General features: G+C 40.1%; 1 protein-coding gene across 1 annotated transcript in view; it reads right to left on the bottom strand.

Moving 5' to 3' along the window:
• LOC134675249 (protein polybromo-1) overlaps positions 1-10,651 on the bottom strand; it is a 46,035-nt gene extending 35,384 nt beyond the window's left edge. The window contains exons 1-12 of the mRNA XM_063533467.1: positions 10,320-10,651; positions 10,008-10,157; positions 8,817-8,988; positions 8,257-8,387; positions 7,359-7,613; positions 6,776-6,943; positions 6,080-6,185; positions 4,742-4,973; positions 3,716-3,831; positions 2,367-2,608; positions 1,528-1,804; positions 644-908 (exon numbers count right to left, since the gene is read on the bottom strand). Of these exons, the coding sequence (XP_063389537.1) occupies positions 644-908; positions 1,528-1,804; positions 2,367-2,608; positions 3,716-3,831; positions 4,742-4,973; positions 6,080-6,185; positions 6,776-6,943; positions 7,359-7,613; positions 8,257-8,387; positions 8,817-8,988; positions 10,008-10,157; positions 10,320-10,442 (2,237 nt within the window). The 5' untranslated portion in view covers positions 10,443-10,651. The remainder of the gene's footprint in view (positions 1-643; positions 909-1,527; positions 1,805-2,366; positions 2,609-3,715; positions 3,832-4,741; positions 4,974-6,079; positions 6,186-6,775; positions 6,944-7,358; positions 7,614-8,256; positions 8,388-8,816; positions 8,989-10,007; positions 10,158-10,319) is intronic.
• Positions 10,652-20,411: the final 9,760 nt, after the last annotated feature.

Below are 20,411 nucleotides of genomic sequence, written 5' to 3' on the forward strand. Positions count from 1 at the left end.
AATTTAAAATAACAAACTGCGGAAGAATAACGGTTACACAGATATTTAAAAGGCGCAAAGTATTTTTGGTCAGTTTACATTAAAGGCCTGTGCACACCGGGTGCGTGTGCGTTGTAATATACAGATCCTTTTGAGAGACGTCACACCGCTTGCGTGACGTGTGCGTGCGCGGCTCAAACATTTTAGCTCCCGCGCACGTGCATGTCTATACACACACAGCCGGTATGCTGTGGCATTTAGATCCTTGATTTAACGCCACTTGCACCATTCCACTAACCCAAGGTTAACCGGTTAAACCTGATGTTACCATGGTTACCAGTACAATTAGACACTAGGTTAACACTTAACAGTTTAAGGGCCACTTTTACCATTCACTAACGCGGGATAACCGGTTAAACTTGGAGTTACCATGGTTCCCAGTACGTTTTGACACTGGGTTAACGGTTTAACCGGTTAACACATTCAACACCACTAAGTGCTACGGGTTACGCTCGTAGCGCGTAGCCACGGGTTCGCCGTATGTAGCGCGTAGTCGCTACGAACAGTGTACCCGACAGTCGGGTTCTTGGTGTTGAATGTGTTAACCGGGTTGGTGGGATGGTGCAAGTGGCAAGCTGGTCTTAGACGTGACATGTCAACTAACCTTAGCATCTGCTTGGTCTGCAAGCAAACCCGCTGCAATATCAGCGCATCCTTATAGATCTGTGAGTCCGGCTCATTATATTTGCAGGCGTTGTCCAACATGAGCATGAAATCCGAAGCCAGTTCGTTGACGGAGTTGTAGATGTTGTTCTTGAGCTTGTGGGCGATTTTCTCCATGTCGATGGGGTTCTTGATTAGCTCATAGTAGTCGGGGTATTCGGATTTGCTTGGAAGCTTCATGAAGATTAGGGCGAGCTGGCGTTTGGCTGTGGAAATAATTAATCATTAAGCGTCACTTGCACCATTTCACTAACCCGGGGTTCACCGGATTAGCCTGCAGTTACCATAGATACCAGTACAATTTGACACTGGGTTAATGATTTAACCACCTAACCCCGGATTAGTGGGATGGTGCAAGTGGCGGTAGGTAATTGTAATGCATTAAATAAGATGGCGACTTTGAATAATTTTACGGTTTAGACTCACTTGTTAATAAAAAAAAATTGTTGTAAAATTATTCAATGTTAGTATGTCTCACAACAGCTTAAATTCGAAGATGGCGACTATGCGCGATGGAGGGTCTGTCACCTTGTGGGCTAAAACTTAAACTTCTTCCTCGCCTCGTCCCGGCTTTTTGCCACGGCTCATGGGAGCCTGGGGTCCGCTTGGCAACTAATCCCGAGAATTGGCGTAGGCACTAGTTTTTACGAAAGCGACTGCCATCTGACCTTCCAACCCGAAGGATAAACAAGGAAGGATGAAAGACAAGGCGAAAGTTGTTTAGACTTCGGAGTCTTAGGAATTTTATTGACAGACACAAAGGCGCTTCTCATAATTAGAGTTAAGTTTTTAATTTATAATATTAAATTTTACACAAACAAATACCTTTTGGGATCCTATAGTCTCGAATAGCGTCATACAATGTTCTTAATTTCTGCTCAAGCGGCGAAAGTTGTCTTGACTTCGGAGTCTTAGGAACTTTATTGACAGGCGCTTTTTTCTCATAATTGGAGTTAAGTTCTTTAAGTTTCTCATTCATAACGCGCTCAAGACGGCTGGCGTCATCGTAGATCATGGAGCCCTCCTCGTTGAACTGGCGGCAGTTGGAGAACATCAGTCGGAAGTCGGATACCATCTCTTCTATGCTGTTGTAGCGATCATTCTGTGGAAAATGTTTATGTGATGTTGATGTAACTGTTACGTTGGATGTGGATACAAAAAAATGTATATGACTGGTAATTGACCAAATAACAACTCATTCTTTTATTTCAAGGCTATGCTTAGCTGGATACATCTTCTTGCTCGCGTTATCCCCCCGGCATTTTGCTACGGCTCATGGGAGCCTGGGGTCCGCTTGACAACTAATCCCATGATTTGACCTAAGCACTAGTGTTTACGAAAGCGACTGCCATCAGAGGGGAAACTAGGCCTTATTGGGATTAGTCCGGTTTCCTCACGATGTTTTCCTTCACCGAAAAGCGACTGGTAAATAAATACAATTGATATTGATAATTTCATGGAATGCAGTTTCAGAATTGATCAATTTATATTACAATATGGTTAGGTTATGTTTGACTTCTTCATGTCAATTACATCATGAAATGATCAATTCTAAGATCTGGCCTCGACATCAACATTTAGTTATAGTTGTAGCACATTTTCTACAACCAAGGATTAAAACGCTCGAAGATTCGGTTAAATGCTGCTTAAACTACTGACTATACCTTAATATTGGCTTCAATAGTGATCATATCGATGGGCCGATCGATGACATTATAATACTCTGGGTACAGCTTTTTGCTCGGCTTCTCCATGAATAGCAGCATAGGCTGCCTTCCATCGGGGCACGTGAAGTCGATGAGGTGCTTGGCGATGAAGTGGAGCTTCTTCTTAAGGGGGAGGTTGGATTTGGGGAGGGAGGGGGTGGACGCGGGGGTGGCGGGGGCCGGGTTGACGCGGGGACGACCTGTAGAGTTAAGTGAACATTAGGGTTGATGAAACACTTGAAACTAATGAATCTAATGATATATTGTGTGACAACTAGCGACTCTAGCGAGCTTAAATTCGGTGTTCTCGACTGCGATCGCCAACCCGCCTGCCAAGCGTGGCGATTATGGCATTCACCCCCCAAAAAAGGGGGAGGCCTATGTTCAGCAGTGAACGTCTTATGGCTGAGATGATGATGATGAACTAGCGACTACAGCCGCGGAGTTTTTGGACAAATGTTACTCTTTCACCTCCTAAAGGGTTGAATGTCAAGCAATCTTAGTAAAATCCTATAACAGTAGCAGAATTATCACAACACCTTATAAAACAAAGTCCCCCGCCGTGTGTCTGTCTGTTTGTGTGTTTGAATGTTTGTTCACGATTACCACAGAACGGATTTTCATGCGGTTTTCACCTATCAATAGAGTGATTCTTGAGGAAGGTTTAGGTGTATAATTTGTTAACCTGTGCGTAGCCGGGGCGGGTAGCTAGTGCTATTATAAAATAGAAAAATTTAATGAATACATATTGAATTCTGAAATGAACATTGGTCTGGGCTTTCTTTTAGAACCAATGGCTGCTGGGGCAGAAAAGTTCTTAAGTGGCAACCACCTCTATTCATTATCATAGGGAACTGTTGTTGTATGAAGGCAGCCCAATACTGGTCATTGTATGTATAGGTACTTGGATAAGGCCTATGGCTAATACCTATATAATGGGTTATATTAGCGATTACCTGTAAATTAAAGGACGACAACATTCAAGCGATTGAGAAACTTTTTACTAGACAACTCATTATATTCAATAAGTGATTTTTTGATATACGTGTGTAATTTATTATTCTGATTACTGCACACCTATTTGACATTGACTTTGTTTATCATTGATATTATTTGACGATCCTTTTCAGGTGAACATTTTCACATATTTATTTAAATTAATTTATCTGGATTAACTTGATATTATTTAAATTTATGTTTGACGATCATAATATAGACTCTTATAATTTGACATTTATGTAATTTGTGAAGTGCTTAATCATATGTTGCGGATTAAATAAATCTGAATGTATATTGATGATAATTACCTCTCGGTCTTGGTGTGGTGACCTGGGCCTGGTTCTTCACGGAGGACAAGCTCTCGTCGTCACTCGAAGAACTTTGCACGATGTCAAGAAGCTCTTGGACCCGCTGCTGCATTATCCTACAAAGAAATATATGTATACACGGTGTAACATGAGTAAACCGAATAATTTTAACAGCGTATTGCTGATCATATTTAGAGACAAAAAAGTCCTATAAACTTTTTTTTAAAAACGCCTAGGTTCAGAGATAATATTAATTTAAAAATGAACAAGTTTTTGTTGTGACATAATGTAAAAGGCTTTTTTGATGGTAATGTTGCTGCTATGGGACGTAGTCTAAATATCCTTATTGATAGATGTCAAAAAGTGACAAGTAACACTTTGCAAAAAGAAGGTTTTACGAAAAAAAATGTAAATATCAATTTTAAGTAACAAGTTTACCAATAAAATTTATTTTTTATGTACAAATACATTCAAAAAATTGAAAAAACAAAACAAAAAAAATATTTTTTTTTGGCGAAATTGAACTTAACTCGTATTACATTTTTTCCTTCTTTTGACCTCAGAAATGCGTGGTTAAAATTATTCGGTTTCCTCATGTTACACCGTGTATATCAATCGACATGCAATCATGGCTAAAAGTCTACACTATAATACTTTTTCCATTTTTTTTTGTATGAAACTTTAAAGAAGCTAATTTACGCGGAGATTAGTAGAAAGAAGTTTACTTAGAGACTAAAATTTATTTCTTTTGACTTATTATTTATTAAGTATAGCGCTAACACTAAACTTTCAACCATAGTCCCTTAAAAATCGTGTTATGCTTAGCATAATTATGCTCCTACTCTATTTTTTTCCAGATTGAAAAGATACATAGAGATACAGTTCTTTTAAACTATACATACCGCTGAAAACATTAAAAAAAGGACCTCTCCCGCAGGCCTCTTTTTTGATCTTATACTTGACTATTTCGTGCGAGAACTCAGTACCAAATTTAATTGTTTCTAAATCGTCTTTATTTATATTTACCTCTGTAATTTCGCGGCATCCTTATACAACCGAGAAGTAGGCTGGTTGTATTGCTTGGCGTTTTCAAACATGATGTTCATATCCCCCGCCACCTCTGACAGAGTCCCGTAGGCCCCTTTCCTGATCTTATTCTTGATCTGGTTGAGGGACACCGGGTTCTTGATTTCTTTGTAGTAGTCGGGGTAGGCGCGGCGAGAGGGAAGCTTCCAGAAGGCTTCGGCCATTGGTGTACCTGTGAAATGGAAACTTAGGTTTATAGAACTTTTTTTTTTTCTCAAAGAAATTATACATTTCACTTAAGAGAAACTTAACTACAACAGAACTAAATATAAATAATCAGTAAGTATAGCGATTGCATGCGTACTCACTTACAAAGCTCTTAACTACACTTAAAAATAAATAACAATTAAAAACAAAATGTTATTAAATTTACATTCCATTTTTCTTGCGCACAATGCGAAAGAAACTTAGTGTAATAAAATTTTACTACTTATAGATCTAACTATGAATAAGTTAACTAACCTTTACTTTTTCTAACCTTAATTTTTGAAATAGATTCGAAAAAAACCGGGCAAGTGCGAGTCGGACTCGCGCACGAAGGGTTCCGTACCATAAAGCAAAAAAAAAACGGAAAAAATGCAAAAAGAAAACGGTCACCCATCCAAGTACTGACCACGCCCGACGTTGCTTAACTTTGGTCAAAAATCACGTTTGCTGTATGGGAGCCCCACTTAAATCTTTATTTTATTCTGTTTTTAGTATTTGTTGTTATAGCGGCAACAGAAATACATCATCTATGAAAATTTCAACTGTCTCACAGTTCGTGAGATACAGCCTGGTGACAGACAGACGGACGGACGGACGGACGGACGGACAGACAAGTCTTAGTAATAGGGTCCCGTTTTACCCTTTGGGTACGGAACCCTAACAAACTCTAGCTAGAATAAACTGGATACATAAAGTGTAATTCTATGGAACTTGCTAACTATGTAAACAAACCGCCATATTGAAATGGTCTCTGAATGATGAATAGAATAGAATAGAATAGTGCCATAGAATGGCACTTTAGATACCGTATTGGTGTGTGAGAGTGTGAGTGAAGATATATTATTAATTTTATAATAATTGGTTAACAATTTTTTTAATTATATAAGGGCCACTTGCACTATTCACTAACCTGAAGTTAACCGGTTAAACCTAGAGTTACCATGGTTACCAGTACGATTTGACACTGGGTTAACGGTTTAACCGCTTAACCCCGGGTTAGTGGGATGATGCAAGTGCGTCTAAACGGAATAAATATTAAAATACAAATGATCACTAATTGAAAAATATTACCATTAGGTCCTGTCTGACTCTTGACAGTCTCAAGGAGTTTCCACTGTGGTGAGTCTTCATTTTCGCCCTTTTCGTCCTCACTCTCTCCAGCGCTGTCTTCAGAGTGCTAAAGAAACATGTGTCATTAGAGTAAAATAGAGCACAGCGCGGCATTTACTGATCGAAGAATTTTTTAAAAGTATTATAATCTAAATACAGGGTAAAACTTATGAATCCGGGAAAATTATCTTTGCACCACTGCTAATTTCCCCAGATTCATAAGTTCAAAAGAGTGGCCACCCTACTCGCATGAACTAAATCCAATGGATTATAGTTTTAGGTCAATCTTAGAGACAAGGGCCTGTGTTACTAAACACAAAAGTGTAAACGCTCCAAAAGCATCACTTACCAAAGAATGGGACAAAATATCCTCGAAGGATCTGCGACATTTCGTTGAAAATTTTAACAAAAGTTTGCGTTTGTGTATCCAAGCGAAAGGAAGCTATTTTGAAGACATTAATTTTAGTTGCATAAAAAGAGTTTAGCTTTAATTTTTAACTTATATTGTACTAGTTACGTAAGTACTTAATAAAATAATCAGATACAACTGTATTTGTGGGCCACCCTGTATATGACACCAAGTTCATAGCCATAGTGAGCCATACAAGTAACAAAAGAAAGTTGTTTTTTTTTTGTGACTTTAGAATAATGATGTACCTTGACGACTTCAGTATCAGAGCCCGGCGGGTCCATAATGGCCAGAGCACTGCTGGACGGGACGGGACCAATGCGAGAAGTTCTTTTGCTGCGGATCCGCTCTGAGGTCTTAGCGGGGCCGCTGCGGCTGTGCTGCTGCTCTAGTTCTTGTTTGCGAACTTGGATTATCTGTTGGACAATCATATTACATGTTTTAATATTAATGTCCTGTCATTCCTTGTTGTTCTTTCCACAGCTAAGCGCGATGCGTTTGCCGCACAGCCATTTTACATCAGATAATCTAATGACAGCACTAGCGCAGCTAGGACGTCCACCCACAAGATGGACGGACAACCTTGTTAAGGCCGCCGGAAGACGCTGGATGCGGGTCGCTTCCAACCGGTACGAATGGAGGTCCAAGGGGGAGGCCTATGTTCAGCAGTGGACGTCTTATGGCTGAGATGATGATGATGATAGCGCACGGTTGTTTTATATGATAAACGTAGCGTTGAATGCGTGCGTCAACATACATACCCGGGTCCTTAAACTACGTCCGTGCGCTATAGTCAGAATAAAACAAAAAAATAGGGTTTGAAATACTAACCTTTTTCAAAGCCTTAGCATCCTTATAAATACTGCTACCCGGCTCATTGAAATGACACGCATTCCTGACCATCAGCAGCAAATCTTTCTCCATTTCATTAAGGTTGGTATACTCTCCGGCCTGAATCTTTTGCGCGATGGTCTTCAGGTCTATAGGGCTGTCTATGACGCGGTAGTACTCGGGGTAGCGGCGCTTGGATGGCAGGAATTGGAAGGCAGTGTAGAGGGAGCGGCCTTCGGAGTTTGCTGTCATGACCTGTGACGTGATATGGTAGATGAAAGAAGACACATTTGTATGCAGGGGTGCTAAATCCCAATCATTTTGTATAATGTAGTCAGTAATACTTAATAGTTTGGTTGGGGCCTAAGCCCTAAGGCTGTTAAGGCCTGTCTCCATATTGTGCGGCAAACTATCGAACATTGGCTCGCGAGGCAGCCGCGCAATGGATACCGGGTTGGCTCGCGAGCCAACTCGATCTGATCGTGTTGGCTCGCGAGCCAGCCCGCGCGATATCCATTGCGCGCGGCTGCCGCGCGAGCCAATGTTCGATAGCTTGCCGCGCGATATGGAGACGGGGCTTAACCCTTTATAGAGTGTCAGAAATTATGCAAAATTGAACTCTATTGAAACTTTAAAACAAGGTTTGAAATCAGGTGGGAAATATATTCCCTCTGCCTTATAAAGGTATATCCTCGTAAGGCCCATCATACAAAGTTTCTCTATTTTTTATTTGAACCTTGCAAAGTAAATTAGGGTTACTTTCGTTTGTTTTAGAAAACAATGAAACAAAAGAAATGCTACTTTATGTAGTTTCTGAAAGGTTCAAATCAGATTGAAAGAGCATTGTAATGCACATTGGGCTTTGCGAGGATAAAGGTGATAGTGATAGTCTACTTACAGCACTAAATAGCTCTTCGAATATGTTGTCTTCCTCATTATTGGTGGATGTTTCAGATAGATCCTCGGCTACATCAGACCGCCGGGACAGAGAACCAGTGCGGGACACTCTCGGTGGTTTCACCTCTTCACCTAAAAGCCATTTGTGTTATTTTTTTTTTCATCTTTAAACTGACAAAGAAGGCCTTTGCCCAGCAGTGGGACACAATATATGCTATACAAAAAAAAACTGACAAATACTACTTTCTTTTTTACTTTTTTTTTTAATATACTTAAGCTATCCAACTAGCAAAAACAACTAATTTGTTTTCTTCTTACACAGAATTTATACTTATGTTTATGAACAAAATAACGAAACCACAATTCGAATTCTAGTAACAACAATACTCTTACAACACCTACGCGGCAATTAGTGTAACTTGTGAAGCATATGATAATGATATGAAGCATCTGATGATGATAATATCCTGTTATCTCTCATCAGGGACATAGGGCTCTCAGAAGGGATTTCGGCAAATAAGAAGCATATGATAATGATGATAATATTCTGCTATATCATACCATTTTCCAAAGCATGTTTGGTCTGTGTATACAGCTTCCAAAGCTCAATAGCATCCTTGTACTCCACAGTATCAGGCTTGTAGAAAGCCTTAGCATTGTTAACGAGCAACTCAATGTCTGCTGACAGCTCATCCAGGTCTTCGTAGTTGTCCATTTTTAGCTTCTGCTGTACCTGGAACAATAACAAGTAAACTTAGTGCATTTAATAACTGGAGTCGCTTTTAAGAGCTCTCTGCCGAAAACCTTGCACAATTATGCACACTTCTGTATGGACTGACACGGCTATTTGTACGTTACATACAAATCATGTAGAAATAGCAAGACATTTGACGTCCCCTCCCCCACTAAAATCGGCAGACTGTTTTGTACAGAAAATGACAGCCAAGGCGTCTCCAGTTACTAAATGCTCTAAGTAGACACCAGATAAGGTCAACAGGAAGATCGTCTATCAGGTCTACAAGCTCTTTTAACTCTTGTGCCACTTGTACAGTCGCCATCATATATATCGGAGCGGTCAAGGTGTTCACAAATATCTGAACACGCCTCTATTGTCAATGCGTTAAGAGTGCGTGTTCAGATATTGTGAACACCTCGGCCGCTCCGATATATCTGATGGCGACTGTACATGACACTCAATTTATAGAAAATGAGTAGAGCAGAAAGAGTGAAGCTCTTGGTTTCTGTGTCTAAGCCAGCATTTCCCAAACTATAGGCCCACCAGTGGGTCGCAGGCAAATATTGAGTGGGCATCTGAGCATTACCAATAATATTTATGCCCCCTTTTTAAAATGGCCAAGAGGTGGGTCCCGAATTTGGCAGTTTTTGTTAGGTGGGTCAGAGCCCAGTCAACTTTGGGAACCACTGGTCTAAGCAAAGTACAAATATAACAGTTTTTGCTTTATGATGGTCTTCCCAACCAAAAATGTTATATGCTGATCTTTCCCGCATTTACCTTGTCTTTTATTCAAGGATTTTATGGAACAATGAATACCATAAAATTAGTTATGTGAAGTTGGTTCTATTTATGTCACAGATGATTGATTACTTAAGTACAAAAATGCTATGAAACCACTTGCGTTCTGAGTGAGGCCCCAAGCGGGGTATCTTTAAATAATTTTTGTCTTATAGATTAATGAGTGTTGTCTGTACTTAAATAAATATAGCTCTGATGATAATAATGACAAAACTTACCCTTAACAAGTCAATAGGCTGCGACACTACTTCATAGTACTGCGGCTCTTGACGTCTTTTGGGTGCTCGGATAAAGGAGTCACAAAGTAATGTACCATCATCCTTCTTGAATCCTCTGATGGTGTCATACAGTTGTTGGCACATTTCACTCTGGAATTTTCGATAAAGTTAAATTAACATAGTTAAAAATACCGTATTCTAGTTACAATAACACTTTTCACATTAGCATTTCTCTCTTATAACTTTAAGCGGTTTTAATTACATGTGGGACGTGCCGCGCGGCATAACGTATTTTGGTTAGCATTAACTTACTGGATCCAGCTTTTTCTTTTTACGCGAAGGCGGAGGCCCAGGAGTATGTTCGACTCCATCATCACTATCGTCTCCGTCAGCTCCACGGCTGGCCCCAGACGAAGCCCGACGTCGTTTACTCATTTTCAATCTATACCAAGCTAATCCAAAATCCACTGCACCGGATCGTATAACAACTGATACTAAGCAACCGCGACTTGTCAGTTACATTGTTTGAAGTTGTAGCAGGTTACGAATTTATGCGCAAAAAATTGAAAGTATTTCGTTGGATTACACGAAATACTTTGGTTTTAAATTATAAATTTGGAAAATTCACAACAAGCGTCGTCCGTCCGAGTCCGGTTAATACACGACCAAATAATGTACAGCCCAATAATAGGCGTCCACTTTTTTGGATGCGTATTATTGGGTTGTACACTACTGCCCTGTTCAAAGAGTGGCTTCGTATTATTGGCACGGACCGAGCTTGTACACCCTGATAACGCTCAACCCAATAATACACGACCCAATAATACGAATCCATTTAGTGGACGCCGAATATTGGTCGCATATTATTGGCCCGTACCGATAATGTTCGACCCGGGATTGCTCAACCCAAGAATGTACAGCCCAATAATTGGCGTCCACTTTTCGCTCCACACCACAGACTATAAATATTTGACACATAGAGTGATATTCTAGGGATGGGGCGACGATTTTTAAGTTTACGATTCAGTAATGTTGCCATGCGCAAAAAATAAGCAGATAATGGTAAGGTTAAGTAGCTAACATATTATCGCACCGCACCGCGATCTTGGTGCGTCGCGCCCATAAGTAAGAGCGAGAAAGAGATATATTTTTCTTCAGCCCGCTCCAGACTATGCGCGTGAATCGCGGGCGAAGCCGCGAACGCGAGTGTGTAGTCGATTTCGCTGTCTGCGAACATCGACGCCACACTTGCGTTCGCGGCTTCGCGCCGCAATTCGCGCACGAGTGTGGAGGGGGCTTTCCAGACGGAAACAATTGTTCGATCCATGAAATGTATACTTGGTCAAGCAGATCTGGTCAGTAGAAAAAGGCGGCAAATTTGAAAAATTTAGGCGCGTAGGGATCTCTTCCCATAGAAAATTTGAATTTCGCGCCTTTTTTTATTGATAAGATTTGCAAAACCAGCTATAATTAGAATAGAATGACAGAGAAAGGTGCCTGCAATTTGCACGCACCGCGACCCTTCGCACCGGTAAGTGAGGGCGAGAAAAAGATATCTGTTTCTCGCTCTCATTCATGAGTGCGACGCACCAGGGTCGCGGTGCGGTGCGATAGTGTGTTAGCTACTTTAAATGAGTATAGTTTTCCTGGTTCTTAGGCCCCGTACGCACGACAGCTTTTTCAACGCGCGTTAAAAAAAGCGTTTGAATGACACAAATGGATAACCATTTATGTATTCACACGACAACGGTGACGCTTTTATTCAGTGTTGTTGGATTTTAGACTTTAAGCTTTGGTCGTTAAGTCGAATTTAGAGTGCGACCAGATTCAAGCGCTTTTTTAACGCGCGTTGAAAAAGCTGTCGTGCGAATGGGGGCTTACTGACTGTCAAATTGGTTTGACCAGAGATACATATGTTTGACGAACTATAATTAAGTCTTCGTCACACAGGCGCGTTTTACGGGTGGCGCGCGAGCGGGGCGTGAGCGTTTTATATGTAAAGTAGCTATAGGTGGTCAAGCAAATCTTGTCAGTAAAAAAAGGCGTGAAATTAAAATTTTCTATGGGACGATATCCCTTCGCGCCTACATTTTTCCAATTTGCCGCCTTTTTCTACTAACAAAGAAAAGAGATACGTTTCTCGCTCTCACTTATGGGTGCGACACTCCAAGGTCACGGTGCGGTGCGATAGTCTGTTAAGCCCCCCATTCACACTACCTTGTAGTTCTGTAGTTCGCCTCGTAATCCGCCTCGTTGGGTAGGATCGTGTATGGGGGTTGCGGACTACGAGCCGTCCTACAAACTCAAGTAGGATGCCATAGTACTGGTGATGGACGGCAAAACAGAGGGCCTACCGCGAACCACGTTCGACGTGTTGCCCCTCCGTCGCGCGTGTAAATTCGTACGTAAGTGTGACAGGGCAGGGGTGCTGCCTAGCACGTCCAATGTGGTTCGCGGTAGGCCCTTAGTACCGTGTGTAAGCTATTTCTTGCTCCGTAGTCCTGTGAGGCGGACTACAAAGTAGGATGGTGTGTGAGCTATATCTTACACCGTAATCCTGCGAGGCGGACGACAAGGTAGGAGTGTGAATGAGGGGCTTTAGTTACGCGGCGCGCCCCGCTCACGCGCCGCCCGGAAAACGCGCCTGTGTGACGAAGCCTTTACAGAGAATTCTTATTAATAGTTTTTAACAGAAGTAGAAGACCGTTGGATCTGACCTAAGTTTCTGAGTTACACACTCTTTTTTTGTATTATTTAACGAAGACTTCCTTATTCCTTCGGGACTGATCGAATCGGTCGATTTGATCAGTAATGAAATTGGCGTCAATCTCCAATTTTAGATTTATGGTGATATTAATTAGAGCCCTCTTAATTGAATAAACGGGTATGTCCTTAAACCACGTCCAAGACCACCGGTGGACAGGCAGCAGCGTCCCTCAAATTCGGTGTACTCGACTGCGATCGCCAACCCGCCTGCCAAGCGTGGCGATTATGGCATTCACCCCCCAAAAAAGGGGGAGGCCTATGTTCAGCAGTGGACGTCTTATGGCTGAGATGACGATGATGATGATGAAATTGAATAAATGCCCCAGAACGAAAATACAAAAAACGAAAATCAAGAGTGAACAGGCACCTTCTGGGCGAGCTCGCTCCATCGTAGGCCACGTCTACGCCTCGGCTAGTCTGTGGCCATGAGTAAGCCCATTCATAATAAAAAAAAAAAAATACTAACCTCACAAATTGGTATTCTTGCGTCCGCACCTCATTTTATTGGTAATATCGGTCATTATCGGTCATTATCGGTGGTTGAATTCGGTGAGCCAAATTGGTATTTGCGTCCGCACCTCCTGATTCGATCGGGCAATTGAATCAGATTGGCGAAAAATTGACTAATCTGGATATGCCTTTAATTGACAAGAGTTTAAAGGATATCATACAAATACGACGGAATTAAAATAAAAGGTAACTTGCTTATAGAGTCTGGCTACTGAAATTTTACCTAAATTATTGGCGGGAAATTCAAAAAATCTTGGGCTGGTCACACTTTGTGTAGTAGGAATTATAGTTTTGATACTAGACAATATCTTTGATATTCTGTGCACAAATAAGGTACCTAAGGAAATAAGCTAAATAAACGTTTAAGTGCACTCAAAGTCAGCTCACATAATTTCTACCACTATTTAAAGTACAGTCAACGACAAACACACATGTTTACGTTCCAATATTTAGATTTTATAGATATTTTTCAGAACTTTTAATTTATCCGTTTCTTTATACACTTGTCCTATTTATGAGATTCAGGCATTAATAAATTCACGTACTTAATCAAAGTAATCGGCAAATGTTAGAACTAGTACTTAAAGTATCAAAATATTTATAGAGCACCAACCTCGTATTTTGTTTACATTTGGTTAGAAGTTGTAAACATTGCACTTTTTCATTATACAACGCTACACGTCGACTTCGCACATTGTCGTAATTATTTACGAGCTTAAATAATAGTTTGTGAACCTCACTCAGCATAGAAATTATTAATATTATTTAAAATAAACCCCATAAAAACCGCAAACAATTTGAATGAATGACATAAATCGACAACTGACTTTTAGCTTTTTTTCAAATCATAGACAATTGGTGATACAACAACGAAATATCTGTCAACAATTTTTGGCTAGCCAGACTCTACTGTTGTGTATTGCTATTGAATATAGTTCGTTTTTTTTAGCATTAGAAAGAACTCCACAGAAGCAAGCGTGCAGTCTTTATCGGGCTCTTTAATTGTTAATAATTATTGAATTATCTAATGTAGCATGGTCAATACATATAATTTACTTCAAATTATTACCGCTGAATGTGCCGGATTTGGAACCAGAAGCTTACTTCTGCGAAGTTCTTTCTAATGCTAAAAAAAACGGACTATAGCTTGGATTGCTCATGATAAAATTAATCTTGATTGAATTTCTTTCAGATCAAAAATCAAGCCTCAACATCGCAATCCCTCAACTCAAAAAAAAGATTCCGATTGTTGACGCCAGAGATATAATTATTTCCAAAAAGCGTGCACAAATAACAGATGCACGTGAAATATTAGCTGAACTAGCTCACAGATTAATAATATGTGTCTACAGATTAGTATAGCCGCCCGTCATACTTTTTTTTTCTATTTATTTTTAGAGCTTGTCACTGAGGTGAACATGTCGCTCCATAAAAAACTACAAATTTATACATTCTTACAACTAACTTATTCTATATACTAAAGCCTTTCGTACAAGCTGCAATAGCATCCGACGAAGGAGCAGCCAGGACACTATTGCAGCCCCCAACATAGCATTAATGGCTTACGCCCGTCATACTGGGTCATACTGAACAACTTTTTCTATCGGACCAACCCCGAAATCCCAAAAAAAATATTGGCCTTCCCATAGAAAACGTCGACATCCACTCGATCAAAATGTATGAAACGGCCAAAAAAGCTTAAGTGATTACGAAGTTGGTCCCATTATAAATGTCATAACTGAAAAATTTGAATTTGATTAGCCTAGTAGCCAATCAGGTAGCGGTGATTGCTAAAGGGGCTTATACATAGAACACGGACCTAATGTAAAGCCTCCTCCAGACTATGCGCGTGAATCGCGGGCGAAGCCGCGAACGCAAGTGTGGCGTCGATTTCGCAGATTGTTCACGTCTTCGCGCCTTGTTCTCCGTTTTTTGTCGGTATTTCGGCCCGCGTCAAAGGAGACGCGAAGCGCGAACTTGCAAGACTCCACATTACACACTATTTTGGCTTTTCTGTGGCCAGATAAACATTAATTATATTATGATTATATTATATTACATTAAGCAGCTATATTTTACGGTTTCACAAGAAATCAAAATAGAAAAACAGCTAAATCACGTATGATGCCATAGATAACTAACAGTTAAACTCGATCAGCTGATGCTTTTCCGCCATCTTGCCGCAAACCAAACTGCGAAATCGCCGTGAAGTGTGCGAGTGTGGAGTCATACATCAACTTCGCGATATGATCGCTCCGCGGCGTCGCGCCGCGATTCACGCACATAGTCTGGAGGCGGCTTAAAGCGCCCTCCAGACTATGCGCGTGAATCGCGGGCGAAGCCGCGAACGCGAGTGTGGAGTCTAGTTCGCTGATATGCGAAATCGACTCCAGACTCGGCTTCGCGCCGCGATTCGCGCACGAGTGTGGAGCGGGCTTAACGATGCATTTTTACAAATCGGTCGTTACAGCCGGTCGCAACGACGGACTCTAAGCCCCCATTCGCACGAGAGCTTTTTCAACGCGCGTTAAAAAGCGCTTGAATCTGTCCGCACTCTAAATTCGATTTAATGACCAAGGCTTAGGTAAAGCCCGCTCCAAACTCGTGCGCGAATCGCGGCGCGAAGCCGCGAACGCGAGTCTGGAGTCGATTTCGCATATCAGCGAACTAGACTCCACACTCGCGTTCGCCGCTTCGCCCGCGATTCACGCGCATAGTCTGGAGGGCGCTTAAGTCGAAAATCTAACAACGCGTGATAAAAGACCGTAGTTCTGTAGAAAGTGACCAACTTTTTATATTTGTCAAAGTGACTTACACCCTAACTCAGTAGCTTTGGTCTCTTTCTGCATTGATAAAAAAATTGAGTTGGTCGTTTTCTGCATAACTACGGTCAATTTAGCGCCACCGCTGTCGTGTGAATAAATACACATGTATCTATTGGTGTCATTCAAACGCTTTTTTAACGCGCGTTGTAAAAGCGCCCGTGGGAATGGGGGCTAAAGGCGTATCCTGACCAGATCCTGACTAGTAAATTTTTCGCCAATCTGATTAAATTGCCCAATCGAATCAGGAGGTGCGGATGCAAACACCAACTTGGTTCGCCGAATTCAACCGCCGATAATGACCGATATTACCGATAAAATGAGGTGCGGACGGTTGAATATCAATTTGTGAGGACTGACGCCACACTGTGGGCAGAAATTAGGCTGTCATTGACATAGAAACCGAAGTTATTTTTATGTTTTCTTGATTGAAATCGGTTTTGCTAGGCATTGTTATAGTAACCTATGAATTTTAGACGATTAGGTATGAAAGTTGTGGAATGAGAGTTACGAATAAAAAAAAAAATCGGGGTGCACTCCTGGGGGCCGATTTTTTAAATTCGACTACTCGATTTCGTGTATTAAATTTCGTTCAATAATATCTCTACTACTAGGCATTTAAATTCTACTAATAGAATTGAAAACGAGTGGTCAATACCACTCGATTCCCAATTTCTATCGCTAGTATTTCAAAAATTAGCATTTCGCCGTTTTCCACCGATTTCCGAACGATCGAACGATCGAATTTCAAAAATCGGCCCCCTGGAGTGCCGACAGAAGTGAAAACTCAATGACTAGTCCAAAATGTCTGCAGCACTACCTATGTATAATTGACCCATCCTCCTTACTATTGAAAAACTTTAGTTCCGAAATTGCTGGCTAGTGAGCTTAAATTTGTAGCGTTAATTGTTTAAAATTCGAATAGAAATTGTAAAGTTACCTTGCAGACCTCGCATCTAAATATATTTGGTCATGATAAGTATTCTGAGTTTTCACTTTTATTAGCGATTTTATCAAGATGCAGCTTTATTGAATTATATTTGAATAAAGTTAGAATGTAACTGAGATTCTCGTATTTCAGCCCGTACAAGATTAGAACATTGAGCTTTATTGCTTAAATAATATAAAAGTTCCAGTTTTAAATAATTCACCTGATTATGATACGTTATGACCTGGTTATGACTAAAGTTCTTTGGTGAATAACATTGTGCGTGACACATGACGTCAGCCGTCGTCGTCGTCGTTACGCGTTATGTGTTACGCTGTATCGAGTTTATCATTTTTTCCCCACCTCAAAAAGTGCTCAGCGCCGCTAAAGAAGTTTTCACTTCAAAAAAATGTATGGAGCAGGAACAAAAAATCATTATTACTTAGTCAAGAAACAAAACAAACCGTAATATCTTCGCAGGTGGTTATACTACGAATTATTTGTGATTTTTTGGCATACTACATATTATTATATCCGTCACGGGTGCGGCTTTTTTTAAAATCATTAATTGTTTCTATGGGAAAAGCACAAAAACCAAAGTCAACATAATATATATTAAGATTTTTTTTGACTGAAATGGGTCTTGCCCCAGTATGTTTATGCTAAGTTGTAAGTTTCAGACGATTTGAGTCGAAAATACTAGTTATGATTTTTTTTCAAACAAAATGTATTTAGCCGGTAGGTACAAAAAATCAAAATATCTCACAACAGTTGACTTTGGTTTTCGTGCTTTTTCCATAGAAACAATTAATGTTTTTTTTTAAAAAGCTGCACCCGTGACGGATATATGTAATATGCCAAAAAATCACAAATAATTCGTAGTATAACCATCTGCGAGAATATTACGGTTTGTTTTGCGGTTCTTGAGTAGGTACTTAATAATGATTTCTTGTTTCTGCACCATACATTTTTTTGAAAAAAATTCGTAACTCGACAATTTTCATTCCAAAGCGTGTAAAATTCATAGAGTCGGACCAAAAAAAGTCTGCAGCGGATTTGATAGCCCACGCAGTGCAAGTGTCATTTAAACGTCATAATTTCATAGAAGTTTGACGTTTAAAATAACACTTTCACTGCGTGGGCTATCAAATCCGCTGCAGACTTGTATAGTACGATAGCTGCCTTTTAGGACAGTAAAAAAAAAAGTGGTCGGCCAAATCCTGTGTTGGCAGGTTAATGTGTCCGACCAATTTTGTGGTACCACGTAAGAGCTACAATTTACCTCATCGAAAAATAGAATGAAACAAACGGATTATAATAGCTAAAATAAGCCTGTTGACTTATGGCTTAGTCGGCCTCACCTTAGCCGGGCAGTTTTTGCAGTCCGACCACATTTATAAAGAATAATAATTTCTTTATTGAAAATATGGTTTCTTCGCAGCTTGAACTTAACTTAATAATGCTAACTGAAAAAAGTCATAAGTAAATGAGTCCATGGAGGTCTTAGAGGGCTTTAAAAAAAAGAAAACATTCAGTTCAAATTTTATTCATAAATCTATCTACTTAATATCTAAATAACGTTTTCTAACTACCGACGTGGTTTCAGAGTAACACTTACGTTGAGATGATGTCTCACAGATGTCAAAAATAAAAAGGTTTTCATCGATTTTTGACAAGTTTTGAATCGTATATCCTACTTTTCCACTACAGATAGAATGAGGAGGCATAACTGACATTTTATCACGCGGTGGCGCCTCCATAGTGGAGTTGCTGTCACTGTCAAATCACATACATTGTTTCCAATAAATTGTAAACATTCTCCTTTTTTAACCGAGTTCCAAATCCCAAAGGAAGAGGTTATCAATGCGGTTGTATGTTTTTTTTTCTCCACAATACTGCAATAGTGTGCGACAAATTGTGGAAATATACCTATAGGATCTCCCTTTTTTCCCAAGGACCCGATATGCATAAATCGGTGAGAAAAAGCTTTGAGTACCAAAAACTAAGGCAAATGACAAAGACCGTTTGTGTAGGCTGCAATTTAAGGAAGATAAATATTTTGGAAAGAGTAAATACACAGGTAAGCTAAGTTTTAACGAAGTAGTACATAATTTAGGGCATAATGGCTTGGCTACACATGCTGTATTCCATACGCATCATGACTTTGTGTACCTATCTGATGGGCGGGCGTATATGAAACGCCTTCTTGTACATGCAGGTGATCTAGGTATACACCAAAGCTTAGTTTTCAATCGAACACTTGTAATATAACAGGAAAAACTGCACGTGAGCCTTCCAAAATTTTAATAAATGGTAAAATACACAAGATAACCTCACATATATTAAGTGATTATCTTTGTATCAAATCAGCCTTTTTTCCATCAACTGTAGCATTTCTCCTTCGAAGCTCGGTTAGTAGAAAAAAAATTCCCACCTTTTACCAGTGGTAACTACTGGGAATAAAAATTCCCAGTAGGTACCACCAAACCGAGTTGGTGGTAACTACTAGGATTTTTTTTTCTCAGTAGTTACCACTGGTAAAAGGTGGGAACTAGTGGAAATAACCCTTTTATTGTTAATAATTACTGTTAATCATAATCATCTTGTTATTTCTTCGACTCGCAAAGGCGTTATGTGCCCTTCAAACCATTTTATCTTATACATTTCATCTCTTAATGTCCAGTCACAATGTGTGGCATCAAATTTGATGCAAGTGGATTCTGCCGCACACCGCCACATTGAATTTGTGAAAGCCATCCGTAACAAGCCATACGTCAACAGGTTTATTTTAGCTATTATAATCCGTTTGTTTCATTCTATTTTTCGATGAGGTAAATTGTAGCTCTCACGTGGTACCACAAAATTGGTCGGACACAGGAACCTGCCAACACAGGATTTGGCCGACCACTTTTTTTTTACTGTCCTCAAAGGCAGCTATCGTACCATACAAGTTTCATACGATTTTTCGATAAAAAATTTTTGATGATTTTTTTATAATTTTGGTCGGACTGCAAAAACTGCCAGGTTAAGGTGAGGCCGACCAAGACATACGTTAACAGGCTTATTTTAGCTATTATAATCCGTTCGTTTCATTCTATTTTTCGATGAGGTAAATTGTAGCTCTCACGTGGTACCACAAAATTGGTCGGACACAGGAACCTGCCAACACAGGATTTGGCCGACCACTTTTTTTTTACTGTCCTTTTGAGGCAGCTATCGTGCCATACAAGTTTCATACGATTTTTCGATAAAAATTTTTTGATGATTTTTTAATAAATTTGGTCGGACTGCAAAAACTGCCAGGTTAAGGTGAGGCCGACCAAGACATACGTCAACAGGCTTATTTTAGCTATTATAATCCGTTTGTTTCATTCTATT

This window comes from Cydia fagiglandana, chromosome 21 (genome assembly GCF_963556715.1).
Source record: "Cydia fagiglandana chromosome 21, ilCydFagi1.1, whole genome shotgun sequence".
Taxonomy (NCBI): Eukaryota; Metazoa; Arthropoda; class Insecta; order Lepidoptera; family Tortricidae; genus Cydia; species Cydia fagiglandana.